At 32.6% G+C, this 17226-nt stretch overlaps 4 protein-coding genes across 6 annotated transcripts; 2 read left to right on the top strand and 2 right to left on the bottom strand.

The window, feature by feature from the left end:
* Window positions 1-484: 484 nt before the first annotated feature.
* LOC6651642 (programmed cell death protein 6) lies at window positions 485-2128 on the bottom strand. Its single transcript, XM_002073852.4, has 3 exons — window positions 1971-2128; window positions 1201-1576; window positions 485-910 (listed from the first exon to the last, which is right to left on the bottom strand). The coding sequence occupies exons 1-3, from the start codon at window positions 2027-2029 to the stop codon at window positions 809-811; spliced, it is 537 nt and encodes a 178-aa protein (XP_002073888.2). The 5' UTR covers window positions 2030-2128; the 3' UTR covers window positions 485-808.
* Window positions 2129-2619: 491 nt separating this feature from the next.
* LOC6651641 (ubiquitin-conjugating enzyme E2 G1) lies at window positions 2620-4744 on the top strand. The gene is made up of 3 exons (XM_002073851.4): window positions 2620-2812; window positions 4058-4160; window positions 4313-4744. Exons 1-3 carry the CDS (start codon window positions 2767-2769, stop codon window positions 4668-4670), a joined length of 507 nt encoding a protein of 168 aa, XP_002073887.1. The 5' UTR covers window positions 2620-2766; the 3' UTR covers window positions 4671-4744.
* A 618-nt stretch (window positions 4745-5362) lies between these two features.
* LOC6651204 (calcium/calmodulin-dependent protein kinase kinase 1) lies at window positions 5363-16894 on the top strand. Of its 3 annotated transcripts, none has more exons than XM_047012012.1 (7): window positions 5363-5473; window positions 12455-13450; window positions 13513-13867; window positions 14313-14500; window positions 14575-14808; window positions 14868-15163; window positions 15231-16894. In XM_047012012.1, the coding sequence occupies exons 2-7, from the start codon at window positions 12554-12556 to the stop codon at window positions 15301-15303; spliced, it is 2043 nt and encodes a 680-aa protein (XP_046867968.1). In that variant the 5' UTR covers window positions 5363-5473; window positions 12455-12553; the 3' UTR covers window positions 15304-16894. The 3 variants fall into 3 exon arrangements, with proteins under 3 accessions (XP_046867968.1, XP_023035959.1, XP_002073886.3); XM_023180191.2 differs by having other exon boundaries at window positions 5363-5529; XM_002073850.4 differs by having other exon boundaries at window positions 5364-5529; window positions 14868-15157; window positions 15231-16892.
* On the bottom strand, window positions 9460-10810 carry LOC26528979. Its single transcript, XM_015176750.3, has 2 exons — window positions 10739-10810; window positions 9460-10653 (listed from the first exon to the last, which is right to left on the bottom strand). Exon 2 carries the CDS (start codon window positions 10626-10628, stop codon window positions 9537-9539), a length of 1092 nt encoding a protein of 363 aa, XP_015032236.1. The 5' UTR covers window positions 10629-10653; window positions 10739-10810; the 3' UTR covers window positions 9460-9536.
* Window positions 16895-17226: the final 332 nt, after the last annotated feature.

Below are 17226 nucleotides of genomic sequence, written 5' to 3'. Positions count from 1 at the left end.
AACATGTTTCCATTGGTCGCATTTCAAGCCACAAATAACGCATTTTTGTCATAAAGCGTTTGAGTTGTACGTTGTAAAAATGAAATAAAAATTATTGGAAATTAAAACAAAGTTTAGTGTTTAAAATTTTCCAAGAATACAACGACTTTTTTCTAACTTTAATCAGTTATTATATTATTTATTATTGCAGACACAAATTAAGATCACTTTCTTGGAAATCATTTGTTTACTCATTTGTTTTTGGCAGTGAACGGTGTCAATTATTTTAAAGTTAATTTTTACTGCAGTAAGTTTGGTTTTATCTCATGGAACTTCAATAAAACTACTAGAAGCGAGAAATACATACATATGTATAATTTATTTTAGGAATTACAAACCATTCAAAGTCCACATTTTCTGACTGGTGAGTCATAAGTCATGTGTTTGCCCTTTTCTGGCTCCGATTGTTGGGTTAAACATTTAGAATAAAACATTTATAAATATATCCGTATTTATAATACAGTGTTTTTTAATCATCCTTACCATAAAAAGATTATGTAACAATTATAATGAGGTATTATTTCACTTGGCAATTTTAACGATTGTTTTTTGTTTCAAAATAGCAGATTCAGAAAGACATGTTTAAAACTAGCTGAAACAATTACATATGTTTTGGTAAATTTTAAAAGATGCGGATAATTATCTACTTGTCGATAAGTGTTAATTTATATAAATACAGATATATGCATTATGTACAAATAACATTTTGCATATAGATATTTATATACATAAATGTGTAGGAATTTTTTAATGATAAAGTTTCGTAAATTTAAATTTTTAAAGAGAAAACCATGCTTAAAAACTGTTCGTAGTGAATAGTTATGACTCCATCCATATCCGTGTCATGCTGTCTGAATGCAGTTGTCAAGGTCTGTAATATAAATAAAAAGTAAGAAAAAGTAAATCTCAATGTTGACAATTAAAATAACAACTTTTATAGATAATTCGAAAGAAAGTTCTATGATAAAAAATTGTTACATTTAAACGACGCATTATAATAATTTTTCAACATTTTAGGGAGGGGTAAATGAGCTCTCAGATAAGATTATACATTATTAACAAGCTTAAATGATACCCACTTATTGAGTGGCACGATTTTAATCACTCTAAAGTGATTAATGATTTATTATATACAAATTTAATGGTGTTTGGGATACTTACATAAAGAACAATACAGCATTGTATAAAATCATCAAATAGAATGGTTCCGTGACCGAACCGATCAAATTTTCTGAGAAGAACTCCAACAAGATTGTCTGACAGACGATATCCAAAAGAGGTCAAAGCTGTTTTTAGTTCTTGTTTGTCTATATTGCCGGAATTATCGCGGTCAAATGAGCGAAAACAATTTTGCCAATCAGTCACATATTTCCACAAAGCTCCAAAGTCCTGGAATGAGACGGTTCCTCTGTTTTCCCGGTCAAACATACCAATCATAAGTCTGACTGTTTCAGGATTAAATGCGGACCAGGTGCCATTGGAGAGAGCTTCCTGGAGCTCATCTGCAGAAATGTGTCCGCTTCTGTCTTTGTCCACTCTAAAATATACATATAACAGTTTAAATTGGTTTATCAATCCATAAATTCAATAATATGTAGTAGAATTATTCAAATTATAATTTATTTCTTTTAATAGTTTGCCAAGCGAAATTCAACAGGTATGAGATCCTGTATTTTCCGTGTTGGGTGTGACATTTACAGAAATCGAATGGGAGGGGACTTGGGACTACTGCTGTTTAATTCATATCAACAACATTGATATAAATAAATTGGCACATAACAATAGATGTATGTATAGACACGTATGTATGTATGCACATATGTATTGACATGAGTGTGTTTCTTACGCATTCTTTTGTTTTTCCAACTCCTACTTTTGAAATTGTGAGTGATTTCCAATAGATACACATTTTTAATGACTGTTTTACTTGCCTTTGGAAGACATCCCAGAGAAATTGTTGATCGGGCATTCCTGCTTGTTGGTACGACATTCTAGTTTTCTTTTATTATATTTATTTAAGCAACTTTAATTGCAAACGCACAAGTAAACATGCAATTTCTGACTCACTAACGAAAATGATATATGATATCGGGGCTAGGTATCGATAGTTTCTCTAGTCTTACATAGAAAAAACCTACATGGGCTTTTGTATGAATAGATAAGTACAGTAGAAGAACGAACATGAGAGAAACGAAATTGGCAAAGAAAAGTAAAGATAGTATACACTATCATTTAAATAAATACATTAAATTTAAAAGTAGCTTCTTGTTATCTTTTAATTTTGCAGCCCTTAAGAAATCGATAAAAAAGGCCAACTAGTTCTTTATTGTTTTTAAAAGCATGCTCGATTTTTAAGGGGCACACTCAGCAGATATGTCAAATATGGAAATACATGTACATTTCAGACGAATAAATTATTAACTAAAATAAATGAGGCTCTTGGGGTGAATTTTTAGCAATCTAGATAAAATTTAGTCAAAAAAACGCTATTTTTTATGTCATGGAAATGTGCCCATTTTTGTTTTAGAACCAGTTCACTCCATCCATTCCGATTATTGAGGACTGTTCAGTTCATTTCCCCGTTTCGTCTTCAAAGAAAGAAAATTCTATCGGTCGGCTTTCATAAATTTATTTTCTCGAGAGCAGACTGCATTTGGAACGTAAAAATTTTAATTTGTCTAATTTAGGCGTGGTTATTTTAGAGCATATTGTAGAGAAAAACTAAATATGTCTGAGTTACAGTCATCTTTGTTGCTAAAGAAACAATTAGCAGGTAAGAAACCACATATGTATGTACATATGTATGTTGAAATGTGTACATCTCTATGGACATATGCATATACGTATGTGTGTGTGCATATATACATTATGCATACATACGCACATATGTACGTATACATTTTTAAATTTTATATCATTTTATTCCGTCACATGTTCGTCTATACATCAACTTGTGAAGTGTTTCGAAAAAGAAGTTTAACAAATAAAAATTTAGTTAATCCGGTTGCTTATTTAAGTCTCTTATATAGCACATAACCGGCGCCCTCTAGGGATGAACGTGCACACATACATACATACATACATATGTACCCAGTTACATACATGTGTAGATTTCCATGTTGCTTTGTCTTCGTTTATAAGAAAATTTTCTTTGTTTCAATAAAATTAACTGAGAATATCAAAATAACATGTGTATTACGCATATTTCGGAACGGTAGTCATCTTTGTGAAAACCTCAAATACAGAGATACACTCAATATAATGAAGAATGTGCACAAATATATGTATGTATGTATGTATGCCTGTCTGTCCATGTGTGAAATTAAATCATGTAAATAAATGAAAAATCATTTTGATGTACAAATGAAATGTACTAAAATGTAGACCGGAAGTGCATATTTGTGCAAAAGGTAGAAATGTATTATTATGTATAATATCACCAACTAGACGCAGACTCATAATTGCCTGCTTCAAAGGGTTTGTAAAGGACTGACTTATTAAGGACTGACAAACTTTCAACTTTAATTGCTTAAAATTAGCATTTTTGTTTTGTGTTGTATTTATTAATTTGTCTTTTTATATGATCATCTTCTAGTTCTCCTATCAAGTAACTTTATTAGCTCCCAAACCAAACAAAGGAGCCTTGTGCTACACGGGCACTTTTATCCTTTGTTCACGTGAATTGAACACAAACGTTCAGATATTAAAACGCTTGTGCATACATACATACATATATTATGTACCAATCTGTTTTCAAAAGTTATCTAACAAAAATTAGCTAAATTATAAATATTACAAGAACTTTCAATGGTTATTGTAAAATACACATCCGCTTCTTACCTGACAAAGTGATTTTATATTGAATTATCTGTTTTAAAAGATAGTAAACATATAACTTGTATTGAATTAATTGGACTGTAAATTTCTGCATCTTGTCAGCATTATCAGCAAAGTTCATTTACATTTGTCGTTGTCAATCAAACTAAATTTTAATTTATTCTATTATTTTTTATTCCAGAATTGAACAAGAACCCAGTAGAAGGATTTTCAGCTGGATTAATTGATGAAAATGACATATTCCGGTGGGAAGTTCTCATAATTGGGCCACCAGATACGCTTTAGTAAGTTCAGTGATCCAATCACACACAGATTTATTTCTTTACCTATAGTGTGAAAATCTTTCAACCAAATTTTTGTTGGTTTTTTCACAAATTTAAATTTATGTTGCAATAAGATATCTAACATTTTGAATTTTTTTTTGGTTCACCCACAGTGAAGGAGGTTTCTTTAAGGCACATCTGCATTTCCCGAAAGAGTATCCGTTGCGTCCACCCCGAATGAAGTTCGTTACAGAGATTTGGCATCCAAATATTGAAAAGAATGGCGATGTCTGCATTTCCATTTTGCATGAGCCTGGCGATGATAAATGGGGCTACGAGAAAGCATCCGAGCGCTGGCTGCCTGTACACACAGTGGAAACAATTTTGATATCTGTGATATCAATGCTAGCTGATCCCAACGATGAGTCTCCAGCAAATGTGGATGCTGCCAAAGAATGGCGGGAATCCTATACTGATTTCAAACGCAAAGTGGCCCGTTGTGTCAGAAAAAGTCAAGAGGAATGCTCGTAGAAGGCGGATTTGCTCTATATTTGTATATTTATATTAAAAAATTTGATACATTAAAAGGAATAACTGAATTAATAGATATATTTAAATTAACTTTATCTCAGGGTAGCTTTATTCGAAGTTTGAAAGAAAGTTCTATTGTTTTCAAATCCATTTGAACAGTCAGTAATACATATTCTATTGGAAAAATTTGATTGAAAATCTTTTCATTATCCATTTCGATGGAAACTACCCTTTCAATAGTATTTGCTGAGTCTATAAGGAGGTATGCGAAATTTTTTTCGCTATTTTGAAAACTAATATAGTTTGTAGACAATTTCGAAGCAGTTGCCCAATCAGATGAATTAAACCTTAAATTCTAAACAATTATTAAAACAAAACAAATTTAATTGAAAACAAATATTTACTGAATTCTGAGAAATATTCGATCGTAAATATATAAATAATAAATTATAAACATATGTTTTCTTTCAGTGCACTATTCACGCGTTTTAAAACGCGCGAACATGTTCGTATTCGCCCAGCCAAATTGAATATTTTCGCTTGAAGAAATTGAAAATTTTCGCCTGTACAAATTCAAAATGTTCGCCTGACCAAATTCAAAATTCGCCGAGAGGGCAAAAAGTTATGGCGAATGGCCAATTTTGTATGGCTCGGGCGAATTTATTATGGCTCGGCGAGAGGGCAAGAAATCTTTATTTTATTTTTATTCGCCGAATAGATACAAAGTCGCGCGCAGCTGTTTTACTGTTACTTCGATTAAACTTGGCCAAGTTAACAATTCTGTATAGCGTGAAATGAAAATCGTTAGTAGATTACAAATGACAATTTCGATGGTGGCAATATATTAGTGGCAGTAAATGTTAGTATTAATAATTAATAGTTGCTAAACTCGTTTCAGAAATTGGTAAAACAATAATGTCCTTTTTGGCATTAAAGCCATGTTTTCGTATCGAATGTTGTCATCTATTTAATCCTTGTTGTAGTCAAATTAATGTGTACATACGGCTGTGTTTGTTGGCTCGCAATGTCCTTTCATATATCCTTGTTTAATCAGTTTCCGCCCAATGTGAGTGGTTTTAATGCATATTGTGAAAAATAAGTTAACATTTATATTATATACATATATATTTTATATATACGTACAGATGTAAGTATGTAATATAGTTGTGTGTTTACATATCCACTTTTTGTGTATGTGTGTTTGTAGAGGGTGGGGTGGCTCCCCTTTTTTGAAGTGCATTTCACAAGTCCTTTTGACATTTACATATACAGTGAAACCTCGATATAACGAATCTGAGGGGGATCGCAAAATTATTCGTTATATCTATTGATTCGCTATAGGTACTGAAATGTAAAACCTTAGTCCTTTCAAGGGACTTAACAAAAAATTCGTTATATTGGGTTTTTCGTTATAACGAAGTTCGTTATATCGAGGTTTCACTGTATTCAAATTAAATGGGTTTAAAGCAAGACAGCAATTTAAATCGCAGATGCTAAGGATGTTAACGTTAATCTCTTCTATACTATTAATAAATTATTTATACAATCCATGTTTACGTAGCAATTGTAAGTCGAGTTGTTCTCCAATTGGGTAATTCAACCTTTTTTTATACATATAAATTTCAACCGCCCTTTAATATATAGTACATACATTCGAGCATCCGGATATATAATTTGTATTGTAAACAATTCCATATGTACATATGTGGATTTAAGTACATATGTTTACCAGTTAGTTTTTTCTATATGTTTATATTTGTGTATTCAATACAGCCAGCTTTATGCCATTATGGCTGATTGACTGACTGTTTGCCATAGTCATTCAACAATAAACAATTATATACATACAGATACAAACAATTGATTAAACTTTCAAAAAATTGATCGTATTTCTGTTTAATTTTGGCAACGTAACTTAAATTTATTGTAAATGACAGAGGGTAAAATTGGAGAAAAAACCCAAAATTTGTATGTAGGATTGGGTGTTTATTCTTAATCATTGAAAATTTTTTATCCGGCTTGTTGGCTAGTTTCCAAGATTAAAACTTTGATAACGTTTGGATTGCAAATTTAAACAAACTTTGATTTAAAGTAAAGAAAAAGGATGAGTTCTGAAGTGTTCTCTGAATAATAATTCTAGCAAAACTTGAAGTGTATGACATATGTATGTAAATATTAAAAGTAAATAAATAAGATCAGTTATTAAAATGTTTTCCTTCGTCTGTATCTTTCTGTTTCACCTTTTCTTTAATATCTTGCTTATTACAAGCTAGCTGTAGATTTTCGAGGACAATTTCCCCCAAAAAATCTTTGATTGAGGCACTTTGAGGTCTTGAAATCATAGTCCTTGACTTTTTGTAAGGGTATACAGTGTGCATTATTTATTTGTTGACCATCAGAGATGATGGAAAAAATGAAATGTCCATTATCAGAAAAGATTTGTGAACCTATTATAACCTGAGCATATATGTATTGTTATTATTTTGTTTTAAATTTAGTACAGCGAGCCCCAGAGGTCAATCAAATAAACAAATATGTGTACATGAATACATATAGGTTTTTATGTATATATAGTTTACATCTATATGTATGTATGTACATATGTCTGTACATACACGTGCTTACTTACGAGTTGTTATTCATCTTTTGTTGTTGCCTTCAGAGTTGTTGAGGAGGTGTTGTATGAGAAGCTGAGCTCAAGAAAAGACAAGAGAAGAGAAGAGCAGCGTCACAATAACAACATGCTCTATGGCTCGAGGTTATCATGTATTCATGTACATATGTTTATACAGTGAACACCTACATTGTTACATATGTACAGTAAATGCACTGTGGAATATACAGTTTAAATAAGTATTGAAAATAAAAACCAATTGGCTTGTTTTAGCTGTTCTGAATTGATGTCAATACATATATAGCTAGATAAGGGAAAGTTTGCCAATGATTTGCCAATAAGTTAACTTTCTTTTTATTTATATGTGGTTTAAATTAAACTCCATTTGCTGGCCTTTCCAGCTTCTATCTAGTTCAAGATTCTTAAAGATTTGATATTTGAGTTCAGCTCAGTTTCGTATAAAATTTCAGTATGACAACCTGTAACCTGTAATTACCAATACCCATTGATTAATTGTTTCAAGTTTATTAGCTTAATAAATATAAAACAAAACCAGGTTTCCTTCATGAGTCAAATACAATGTCCGCCCTTAATGTATGCAAACATACAAACTCACATATGTATATATTTATTACTTTGGTTTTAAAATTTAAATACCTGAACTGTATAGCACGAACATTGCGCAATCAACGATTTTTGTATAACAAATCTGAACTTTGTCATGTAAACAAAGATCAAATAATAGTAATCTTAGAGAGCTTCTGTTTTGTTTATTAGTTTTCTAAAACAACAGAAAAACACACACACACACACATACACACGCTAAGCTAACACACTAAGCTCTTTAGGAAGCTTAGTCTTAAATTAAATCCAGGGGACCCCCTCGAAAGGGGGCTTATTGCCATGAGTGGAAATTTATTTACCCTTTAAGGCTTTGGCATTAAGACACATTGTTTTATTTTTAAAAGGAAAGGCAACTATTTTGGTTTTAAAAATCGATGATGATTGATTGAATGTACAAAATGTATCTATAAACTTTCATACCAAACTGAACATATTTTGCCCCCACACAAATTATCTCTATCACAATGTTAATATGTAAATGTATTTATATGGTAGGCGGGGCAACAGAGTGCAATACATCGTAACTATACGTATTTTAATATATGTAGGCATGTAGATAACTATTTATAAACAAGAGTTTCAATATATTTTCAAAGTGCCTTCTTATCAATTCCCCCCATCCTAATCAAACTGCCATAATATAACTGAGTATTCAGTTTGTTACATTGTCCCATTGCAATGAGATCTATTTTAAACGGTGCGCAGATCCCATTCACATTTGCACTTGTAATTCTATTAGCTGGCGAACTTCCACTTGTGGCCAATAGTCGGGAGCAAGGTGTTAGCCCCATCGAGAGAGATGGACTGCCTGGAATAGTTAGGGCAGTCTCTGAACTTACAACGGCAGTTCGAAGGCTTCTATCAAATGTGAACTCTGGAAGTAATCAATGTGAACTGACATCAACCGATGTCATATTTTCACTAGCCCATATTATTGCCGAGGTAGTAAATGTGGGTAAAACCATTATGGACCAATCATTCCCCAGTTTGGCTTCGGACCAGCTCGCATTAGCGAATGAGAAACTTCAAGCCATGACCCAAAAGTTTGATGTGACAGTGCAATTTTTAAATGAAAGTCTTATAAATCATACTGAAGACTTAGATCGATGGACGGCCAAACTTAGAGATGAATTGCGCTATATCAATCAGGGACCTGTCTTTCGTACAGTCTGTGAAGTCGTTGACAATGTGATCCAAATTAGTACAATTCAATTGCATAATTGCTGTAATATAAAGATGAAATCAATCATTTCTCTCTGCCATAGTTTTCGAGCCTTGTTGGGTACAGTATTTGGTATTATGGCCGATGTATTACATCGTATACAAATGTGCTTGGAAGACAAAAGATCCTACTATGAGTATATGACGCCTTGCCTTGAATTGGCCTACGATGAGACTGTCCAAATAGTCGATGGAGCCATGCAACTGAGACGTAAATTCGCCAAACTCCTCAAACTTAAAGTCTTGTATTCAAAATGCTGTGTTTCATTGGTCTATGTGGACACAGATGTTCGAAATGGAAATTATTTGATAGAGGAATATAACAATAAATAAAAGTAAACAAAACAATTCCATGTAATTTTGGCTAATTAATATGAAAAGTTGTTTTTAGTTTTTAATCGTTTGTCTTACACTGAAATCGGTTGTTTTTTATCTACAAAATAGAAACAGGATTTTAAATCTTTTTGCATTTGTCCATGGGGAAAGTCTTTTGGCAGACAATCTGCAATCTCCACACGTGACTCTATTATGTCATTCTCGTTCTGGAAGTTCCGTCGAAATCTTAAAGCCGATACACGTCCTCTTTTGGTCTTGATGTCAAAATATGTTTCCAGTTCTTCCAGCTTACTGAATAGTTTCTCAAAGTCATGCTCAGCATTTAGTAGAAACTGGCAGCGTATTTGATAGCTTTTGAAGAGAAAACAATTGAATAAACGTTGAATACGAAACTCCAGTTGCCTCATGATATATTTGGCATTTGTTTCCGCCATGGCATACACATCGTAGGCAATATTCAGTTCGTGATCGGCTGCACACTTGAATATTTGAGCCGAATAGAGTTGCAAAAAATCCATATACATTTTGCAGCATACCATATTTGGTTTTAGATTCCAATCCTGCAGTATATAACGCTGAGCATCGGCATAATATATGAATACCTTTTGTATGGCACGTAACACGTTTTGTGTGTACTCCAAAGCCTCGTCCATTATTTCAGAGAACATTATGTGAAAAAATTCCATTTCAGCAAAGTAATTAGTAAGTAATATCTTAATCTCAGTCGGTTGGGCCATCGGAACTTGTCGCAGTTTAAGCAAGAGGGCATAGCTTGAGTTTTTTGTCACCTCATAGAATATTTCACTGTCTCGGGCAAATAAACCCGCTGTCTCGGATGCATCATGGAAAAATGTTGATAATTCTTGCAATTTAAGGAAATGATTTTGTGTGCTCGAAATGCTGGTATCCAAACCACTAAGAAGCGTTGAGGTGGTTAGATTTTTTTGTAGATTTTCCAAAAAATTGCGCAATTTATTTTGCAACTCTTGCTTGCTCCTGTCCGAGGTACGCAGACTATCGTAGAATTTCATCGGAACATAATCTCCCCTAATGGCATAGGTAGCACCTTCCAATCGTGGCATATATCGGATCGCATTCACATTTCCCTTCAGGCACTGAGCCAGCCAAATGCAGATAATTATTGTTGTCCAAGCCAATTTCATTGTGTTTACTCGATCCCAAATTTGCCTGCGAAAGGAAGCAAATCAATTAATAATGAGGCTAAATTACAATCTTTAATTGTTGTTTTGTTTTGGTGAATTTAACGAAATACTTGACGTCCCCTGATGAGCAGCAATAGAAAAGTGTTGAATGAAAGATCACAGATGCGGCAAGTATATATTTAAAAGGCCAAACAGTCTATATATAGACCAACAAACAAATTTAGTATCTATCATCTGATATACAATTAGTGGTGGTGGTGTAATCGATGAAATCGAAAGTTGTATACTTCTTCTGATTTATTTAAACGCTTGCCTCAATAGATTCTAATATTTAGCAATTTTTTTGATTCATTTCAAACGATGTGGAATGAATTCTAAGAAAACTGTATAACTCTTTCAAAAACAATAATTCGCATCTATATTTATAATCTGACAGAGAGTATTATGAACATTTCTGGCCATGTTTTTTTTCTTAATAGCTTTTTTATAGTATAGTTTTTACAAATATCAATGAAACCATATAATGGAACTAAAGCTATCTTTATTTTCTTTTTAATCGAATCAAAAAAACTATATGATTCATCCAAATTCAATGTTGATAATAATTAACTTACATTAGTAATCAATGGGACCCTATTTCACAGCAGCAAAATAAAAATGCGAGTTTAGCAATGTAAGGATTTTAAGAAAATTGGACAACTTTCTTAATATATTTTTGTTCTAACTTTGTGAGTTTCTTAAGTAGTATTTTGATTGGTTTTTAACCGATTTTATAAAAGATCCATTTATTTTTAATCAGTATTAAACAAATTTAAAATTGATATCAAAAAATTGAAATATTACAAAAAAGTGTCTATTTGGTTTTTTTAGATTATATTATGTACACAACAGGATCTTGTTTGTATATCATGAAGATTATTAGTTTTTGACATTTTAATGCAAATTTAAGGAATACTTTACAATAAGAAAATTAATATATAAACTTCGGAAATCGGTTAAAAATTGGCAGAATTACAAATTCTCCAAGTTATAATATATAGATGGCGAATTTGTAATTCTAAATTATATATAGATATATAACTTACCTTCCGTGTTCTTACCTAAAATATACATATGTATATGTTGGATTGAAAAATGTATCAAGTTAAACTTCACGGGGGGATGGGCTAGCGTAATCGGTGGGTAATCTGTCATTGAATATATATATGTATATGCTGTCTGATTTCATTCGCCATATAATTCTGCCAAGCATTATCAGTGACGTTCATATAGACTCTAGACATTTTTGACAGTTCGCTGATCTGTTCATTAGTCTCAGTTGATTCAATGTAAAATAGTCTGCCCGTTTTAAAGACAGCTTATACACATTATATATTCTGATGAATTAAAAACCATTTCGAAAGGAAAAAAGTTAGCATTATGTATTAATAAAGCGTTGCCTTAGAAATGGTTCTACGAATCGATCTGAAAATTTGAGTTTCAAGCAATTTGCTGCGATAATTAAAGCCAAATTGAACTATGTATTTAGATATTATCACACTTTTATATTCTCGGTTAATAAAATTCTTTTGAGCTTGAATAATTCAAATCATATCAAGCGTTATATTTTTAAAAGCTCTTTAGGACATTCCCCGATTTAATAAATTCGTGCCAATTATATTGATTATTTTAGTCATTGCAGAACTTTATCCTGAGCATTAAAACCAGAGTATTCTCTAGAATACTATTCTATGTGCATATAAATTTATATATATATGTACATTTATACATAAAGTCTACTCAATTTTCATGTTTATTTACCTATGAATTTGCTTGTGTTTGTTCAGGTGTGGTAAACAAATATGCGTGGATGCTATGAACCGGACAATGACTGATTCGATTTGGAAGAAAAACAATCAATTCCTCGTGATTATTAGCTATTTAAAATGGATGCGAAACTTCAATCGTCGAACTCAGATATTAAACCAGCCAATGGTTCTAGCCAGGCCGAACAAGCTAATAATGGAAGGGATATATTAGATGGCACACAAAAAACTTTTTATATTAGTTGTGATGTCAAAACCAATGACGACGATATCGTCTGTGAAACAAAGAATGGTTGTGATTACCAAAGAATCGGGCAAATCGAAATGGAGAAATCATTGCATAAAACATTGGAAGCCGTTCACTTGGACGCCAAGGGTAATGGTGAACCAGAATTAAATATCGAAGGTGGTACAAAGCCCAAACATCCAAACGAGAAAACTGACCAAAATTCAATGACTGAAAGTCCAGCACAAAGGCAATATAATGTCATTGGTGCCCGAAAGAATCGGCTTGAAGGTAACAAGGAGTCAAATCAAAATCCAAACTCTCAAAAGGTGAAACTTAACTATCCAAAATTAAAGCAACGACAACAGAATTTTGTTAAATCCCAGTCCTTGGACTTGTACAATGAAGAAGGCTCTCTACTGAGTGCAACACACTGTATGAACTCTCGCCTGTTACCAAATATAAGTGAACATCGTTCTACTGATAATCCAGAACAAACTTTGGTAGATCCCGCAATGTCTCCACAATCGAAGAGCGTTGACCAGTTGGAAGAAGTTAATGGAGATCTGGATACTGCGCAGAGGCCAAATTTAGCTACAACTAAGCTTCAATCAATCGAAACCCGACCAATTTATCCAAATGTTCCATATAGTCCCTATGGTAGTCCTTTCGGCAGTCCTCGCTCCAATCGGCGGCGACCACCGCTACGGGAATCACGTAGAATATCAATAGAGAGATCCGGAAGTTTCCTTCAACTAAACCAATACAAACTAATGGACCAAATCGGACAGGTAATGCTATACATCAGTAGGATTATGGTCCATGTTATATCTGTATTTCCTTTGTTCTATAGGGCTCTTATGGCCTTGTAAAGTTGGCATATTCTGAAGAAGATTCCACACATTATGCCATGAAAATATTATCAAAGAAACGACTTTTGCGACAAGCCGGTTTAATGAGACGTGGCCCCAAAAAAGCAACATCTCCGCTGGATCGTGTTTATAGAGAAATCGCTGTGCTCAAGAAACTAGATCATCCAAATGTTGTGAAATTGGTGGAAGTACTAGACGACCCCATCGAGGATTCGCTCTATATGGTATTCGAGTTGGTTAAACAGGGCGAAGTGCTAAGCATTCCAACCGATAAACCATTAACCGAAGAGCGCGCCTGGAGTGTGCTCCGTGATGTCCTTCTCGGATTGGAATACTGTAAGTGTGTAAACGTAAAGTCTTTAATATGTAGCGGAAAACAGCTTTAACAATTTCCGTATCCATATTGTTTATCCAATTTTATCTCCATGCACACGTTGAATGTGCTATATTTGTGTTTCAAATTAACATATACAGAGATGGTAGACTTTATTGATTTATTTTGCGCATTGATGTGTGAAAAAATTAAAATAAAAAACATGTACATACATATGTATGTATATGTATGTATAGCATACACATACATACAAACAAAAAAAAAAAAACGAAGCAAAATGTTCACTGGTCTGCATTTAATTGAGTTTAAGAGTCTCAAAAGGAAGATTGCAATCCATTCCGGTCTAATATTGGAGTGACATTTCTATCAATTAAGAATTTAATTTATTGATTATTAGATTAACATGGTTCACTAATAATAGTTGTCATTTTTGTGTTTTGTTTATAGTGCACTATCAAAAGATTATCCATGCTGACCTGAAGCCAGGCAATTTATTATTGACAGAATGTGGCCATGTGAAAATAGCTGATCTTGGTGTTTGCAATGAATTCCTAGGAGAAGATGCTACCATGACCAATGGATCGACAGCGGGAACGCCAGCATTTAGAGCCCCAGAGACTCTAGTTTTAGGCCAGGTAAGCTAAACGTTCATTAAAATCGAAATTGATCACCTTTGGCTAATACCTTTTTATTTGTCTTGGCTAACTAGAATGTTTATTGCGGAAGAGCTGCGGATATTTGGGCTTTGGGTGCAACATTATATTCTCTGGTCTTTGGCAATGTGCCATTTCTGGCTAACTCTATACCCTTGCTGTATGAGAAAATTAAACACGACTCTGTGGTTTTTCCAACGACGCCAAAAATAAGTGAAGATTTGAGGGATTGCATTGTCCGTATGCTTGATAAGAATGCTGGTAACAGGATTACATTGCCGCAATTAAAAGTAAGAACAAAGTCTAAGAAAATCTGCAGTCTTTGTAACTGAAATTGTTTTATTCTTAGATAAACAAATGGGTTACCAAAGATGGTGCGTACCCCTTGCCAACTGAAGATGAGAACTGTTGCTTGGTTCAAGTTGATGAAGAGGACATCAATTCTGTTGTCCGTAGTATACCCAAACTAGATACTCTCATACTGATCAAGACAATGTTGAAGAACCATTCGTTTGGCAATCCCTTCATGAGAGGTCTATCTGGCAAGGCACCACAGCCAGGAGGTTCGCGATTGGAGAGATTCGTGCGAGCCGGTCGATCTAATTCTGCGCCCGGTTCTTATCACATGCCAGTTGACAGGTATAAGTACGTCTGCTAATGCATTCAATGGAAGATAATAATAATATATTTATCTTAACGTTCCAAAAAACAGGCAACCATCCATGGATAAAGTACTTCCATCCTTAACAGAGCATTGTGCAAGTCAAAATCCTGAGGACACATAAATACCAAATATTAATTATAAGTTTAAACTCACCATTGTATAAAGGATGTACTTTAAACGTTATTGAGGTTATTGTGAGAACCATTAACGGATTGCCGGCCAAGCCGTCCAATTCCAATGATAATTTTCTAGTGCATTAATACTATTATATATATATAGTAGCCACAATTTAAGTTAATTTACTTTTAAACAAATACTTTACAATACAATGTTACGTACAAAATGGTATAATATATCTAATATATAATATATCATATGCGGTTAGTTATGATCAGGATAACTTTAATGCCAACAACACAATCATGTAATCTATATTCTCGTTCTTGTTATTAGATTATATAGACAAGTGAATAGTTTAGGATTGTGTGGAATTTCGATTCGTGTTCTTTACGAAAAATTTAATTAATTGAAAAAGTTTTGCAATAATCCAAAGTATTTTAAGTAATTGAAGCATATTTAAGCTTTATTACCAGTTGGAAAATCGATTACTTAAATTGCTAACAGAGTTCATTAAAAGAATCAACAAGTTACTCAAACTTTTCGAAAATACGAATCAAAATTCAAGCCATACCTGATTTTAATCTAGATTAATATTTACATATAATAAGAATAGACTAACTTCGGTGCGCTATAGCTTATATATATACCAACTTCTTGGCCAATACATAAGGCTTATTCAAAAAGTGCATTGAATTGCTAATCATGTCCAATATAATCTTACTTAAAATGGGGTTCTTAATAGTGACTGAAATGAATTTATGATTTCAGAATGCCCAAACCGATGTGTATGTATAGTGCAGTGTAGGGGGGGATCTTAGATTATAGTTTTGCATTAATTAAATAGACAATGTGAATTGTGGTCTTTTCCAATCTGTTAGACAGTTAGGTTAGCATGTGATTAACCACAGTGTACAATCAAAAACGCAACTGTGACAAACGTATCACTTAATATTCAGTCAAACTTGTGTTGAAGTAGATAATTCAGTCCGCTTAAAAAGAAACCATATACATACAAACATAGTAGTACAGATATACATATATATATTCTAGTAATCTATATCCCATTATTTTTTTTCTTTGTTCAATGAATTGTTGTGAGTTTTCAGAAATACGCACAAGATTGTACCTACAATGAGTGATAGCTATTTTAGCTTTTTAGCTTACCGACTGGGCCATTTAGTTAACTAATACATAGATTGTTTTGCATACCTATTTGTTATGAAAAACAAAATACATAAATTTGCCAATTGATTATTTCAAACGAACAAAACAACCTTTGTGACCACTTTTATCTTATATCTTGGGAACATGAAACCAAAAATTTATGCTACTAAGTGTATGGTATTTGTGAAATTAGTTTTGGGACCATAATTGATATTAATGCGTTAAAGGGCATAAACTTACATACAACGAATATGTTATTCGATTCAAATAACTTATATATAAATTATATTATTGACAAATAGTCATACATACAAGATATACTTAAATATAATTAAATATTATACATAAATAACCAAAATACGCGTACAGATATATGTATCATTTAGATGTGAAATGTGATTTTTTCAATTAAAAACAAAAACTTATTAGCGTTTCCAATATTACTTATATTATATAAAATATATATTAAATATAGCAATATTTTTTGAAGCATTGCACAAATGTTACTATACTTCTTACGCTACATTGAATAAATACGCATTTACCAAAAGTAATCATTGTTAACTGATAACAAATTATTCTGCCTGGTATGTAAAGAAAGATTTAAATTTCGTAAGTATTCAAGGGGTTCTTTAATGGTAGAATTGCTTCTATATCTAAAATTTATTGCTGAAATCATTAAAATTCCGAATTCTGTTAATAAGATTAATCGCTTTGGGAAATTTGAGATGTAACGTGATTAATTAGGAAAACAAATTTT

This window comes from Drosophila willistoni, chromosome 3R, assembly GCF_018902025.1.
Source record: "Drosophila willistoni isolate 14030-0811.24 chromosome 3R, UCI_dwil_1.1, whole genome shotgun sequence".
In the NCBI taxonomy this organism is placed as follows: Eukaryota; Metazoa; Arthropoda; class Insecta; order Diptera; family Drosophilidae; genus Drosophila; species Drosophila willistoni.
The sequence above is the reverse complement of the archived record's forward strand: the minus strand, read 5'-3'. Positions and strand labels throughout refer to the sequence as shown.

What these genes read in the sequence shown, in the direction of transcription:
- LOC6651642 (XM_002073852.4), bottom strand. Translation starts at nt 2,029, where the DNA reads ATGTCGTACCAACAAGCAGGAATGCCCGATCAACAATTTCTCTGGGAT. An exon ending in CTCTGGGATGTCTTCCAAAG is followed by an intron (nt 1,577 to 1,970) that starts GCAAGTAAAACA and finishes TGTATATTTTAG; the next exon opens with AGTGGACAAAGACAGAAGCG. An exon ending in AATGCTGTATTGTTCTTTAT is followed by an intron (nt 911 to 1,200) that starts GTAAGTATCCCA and finishes TTTATATTACAG; the next exon opens with ACCTTGACAACTGCATTCAG.
- LOC6651204 (XM_047012012.1), top strand. Translation starts at nt 12,554, where the DNA reads ATGGATGCGAAACTTCAATCGTCGAACTCAGATATTAAACCAGCCAAT. An exon ending in CCTTCTCGGATTGGAATACT is followed by an intron (nt 13,868 to 14,312) that starts GTAAGTGTGTAA and finishes TTTTGTTTATAG; the next exon opens with TGCACTATCAAAAGATTATC. An exon ending in TTACATTGCCGCAATTAAAA is followed by an intron (nt 14,809 to 14,867) that starts GTAAGAACAAAG and finishes TTTTATTCTTAG; the next exon opens with ATAAACAAATGGGTTACCAA.
- LOC6651641 (XM_002073851.4), top strand. Translation starts at nt 2,767, where the DNA reads ATGTCTGAGTTACAGTCATCTTTGTTGCTAAAGAAACAATTAGCAG. An exon ending in GCTAAAGAAACAATTAGCAG is followed by an intron (nt 2,813 to 4,057) that starts GTAAGAAACCAC and finishes TTTTTATTCCAG; the next exon opens with AATTGAACAAGAACCCAGTA. An exon ending in GGGCCACCAGATACGCTTTA is followed by an intron (nt 4,161 to 4,312) that starts GTAAGTTCAGTG and finishes GTTCACCCACAG; the next exon opens with TGAAGGAGGTTTCTTTAAGG.
- LOC26528979 (XM_015176750.3), bottom strand. Translation starts at nt 10,628, where the DNA reads ATGAAATTGGCTTGGACAACAATAATTATCTGCATTTGGCTGGCTCAG.